Source organism: Mandrillus leucophaeus, unplaced genomic scaffold, assembly GCF_000951045.1.
Source record: "Mandrillus leucophaeus isolate KB7577 unplaced genomic scaffold, Mleu.le_1.0 Scaffold1310, whole genome shotgun sequence".
Lineage (NCBI taxonomy): Eukaryota > Metazoa > Chordata > Mammalia > Primates > Cercopithecidae > Mandrillus > Mandrillus leucophaeus.
Window position 1 is genome coordinate 35,280 of NW_012101267.1, and position 1,434 is coordinate 36,713.

The 1,434-nt window shown below is 55.1% G+C and overlaps 1 protein-coding gene across 1 annotated transcript in view; it reads left to right on the plus strand.

Annotated features, from left to right (window-relative positions):
- Positions 1-906: 906 nt before the first annotated feature.
- LOC105534191 (leucine-rich repeat-containing protein 37B-like) overlaps positions 907-1,434 on the plus strand; it is a 595-nt gene continuing 67 nt past the window's right edge. Inside the window, exon 1 of the mRNA XM_011972874.1 lies at positions 907-1,399. Within this exon, the coding sequence (XP_011828264.1) occupies positions 907-1,399 (493 nt within the window). The remainder of the gene's footprint in view (positions 1,400-1,434) is intronic.

Genomic DNA, 1,434 nt, shown 5'->3' on the forward strand with positions numbered 1-1,434 from the left:
TAATTGTGCCAGACAGTAACAAAATAGGTAAGAATGGCTGTGGGGGAAGTCAGCTGGGTCCTAGTTATAGTCGAATTTCAGGAAATTATTTAACATGCTGACTTCAACAGCCTAAGCCTCTTCTCCATGTGTGCACACAGGGTAGATCTCTGAAGGGTGGCGCTGTAACTTCTAGGGTAATGGCTGTGTTGAGTCAAGGCAGGATGACAGTTCAGCCTCCTCCCAGGCTAGCGCAAAAGGCTCTTCACTCAGATTAAAGCCGTCTCTCCCAGACTGAATTGCCCACCCCCAACACCCCTCCTACAGAAAATGTGGAGTCCTCGCTTGTTCCCTGGCAGCCCCTACCTAGTAGGGTGGTGAATTCATTATCAAACATGCAAAACATGCAACAAAAGATACCGAAAGTTTAGCGAAAATGGCAAATTTTGGAATAAATGACTGTAATGTGCGTCTTGCCTGCCACCCGAACTGGCGCCCATTTTGCAGCTCAGTTGCTCTCCCTGGAAGGAAGAGTATGCTCGGATTTCGCCTTGGAGGAGGAAGAGTTCAGGCTGCCAGAACTGGACTAGCACTTCTGAAGATCCTGAGGCGAGGTCCTGTGACTTCCTTGGGAAGCTCTGCTGTGCCCTCACCCCACCCCACCCCACTCCACCCCATCCCATCCCCACCCCACCACAGCAGGCCGCTGGAGTCGTGGGACCACCTGGGTCTATGGGCCAAATCCTTCCTCACTAAGGGAAGGGGAGGGGTGTTCCCACGGGGCAGGGTGGGAAGAGGTGCCTGGGCAGGATTGTGACATAAGAATGCTCTGGTGCATGGAACAGATCTGTGGCATAAATAAAGGTGTCATAAACACAGGGTGGGGCGCACGCTTATAAGAGGCATGAGTGTCTCAGGGCTGCCAGAATGGCTCCCGCTCAGTGCGCGGTGCCAGCGTGCCTCATGTCCCGGCTGCGTTTCTGGGGCCTATGGCCCCTCCTCACGTGGCAACTATTGTGTCTACTAGTCAAGGAGGCTCAGCCTCTGGAGTGGGTCAAGGACCCACTCCAGCTGACCTCTAACCCCCTGGGGCCGCCTGAGCCCCGGTCTTCCCGCTCCTCCCATCTCCCATGGGAATATCCCCATGCGCCCACTACCCCAGCAGACCCGGGGGACTTTGATTACCTGGGGCCCTCTGCTTCCTCGCAGATGTCAGCCCCACCCCAGGAATCGACTGAAAATTTGGTTCCATTCCTGGACACGGATTCAGCTGAAGAGCTGCCCCTGGGGCCAGAGCAGTTCTCCGCTGCACACCAGGATTTAAATGACAAGCCGACTCCGCAAGAAAGGCTCCCAGAGGTGGTCCCACTGCTGGATGGGGATCAGAACCAGACCCTAGTTCAGCTTCCTCGCCTCAAAAGTAAGGTTCCAACTGCAGATCTAGATCGGGCTGCA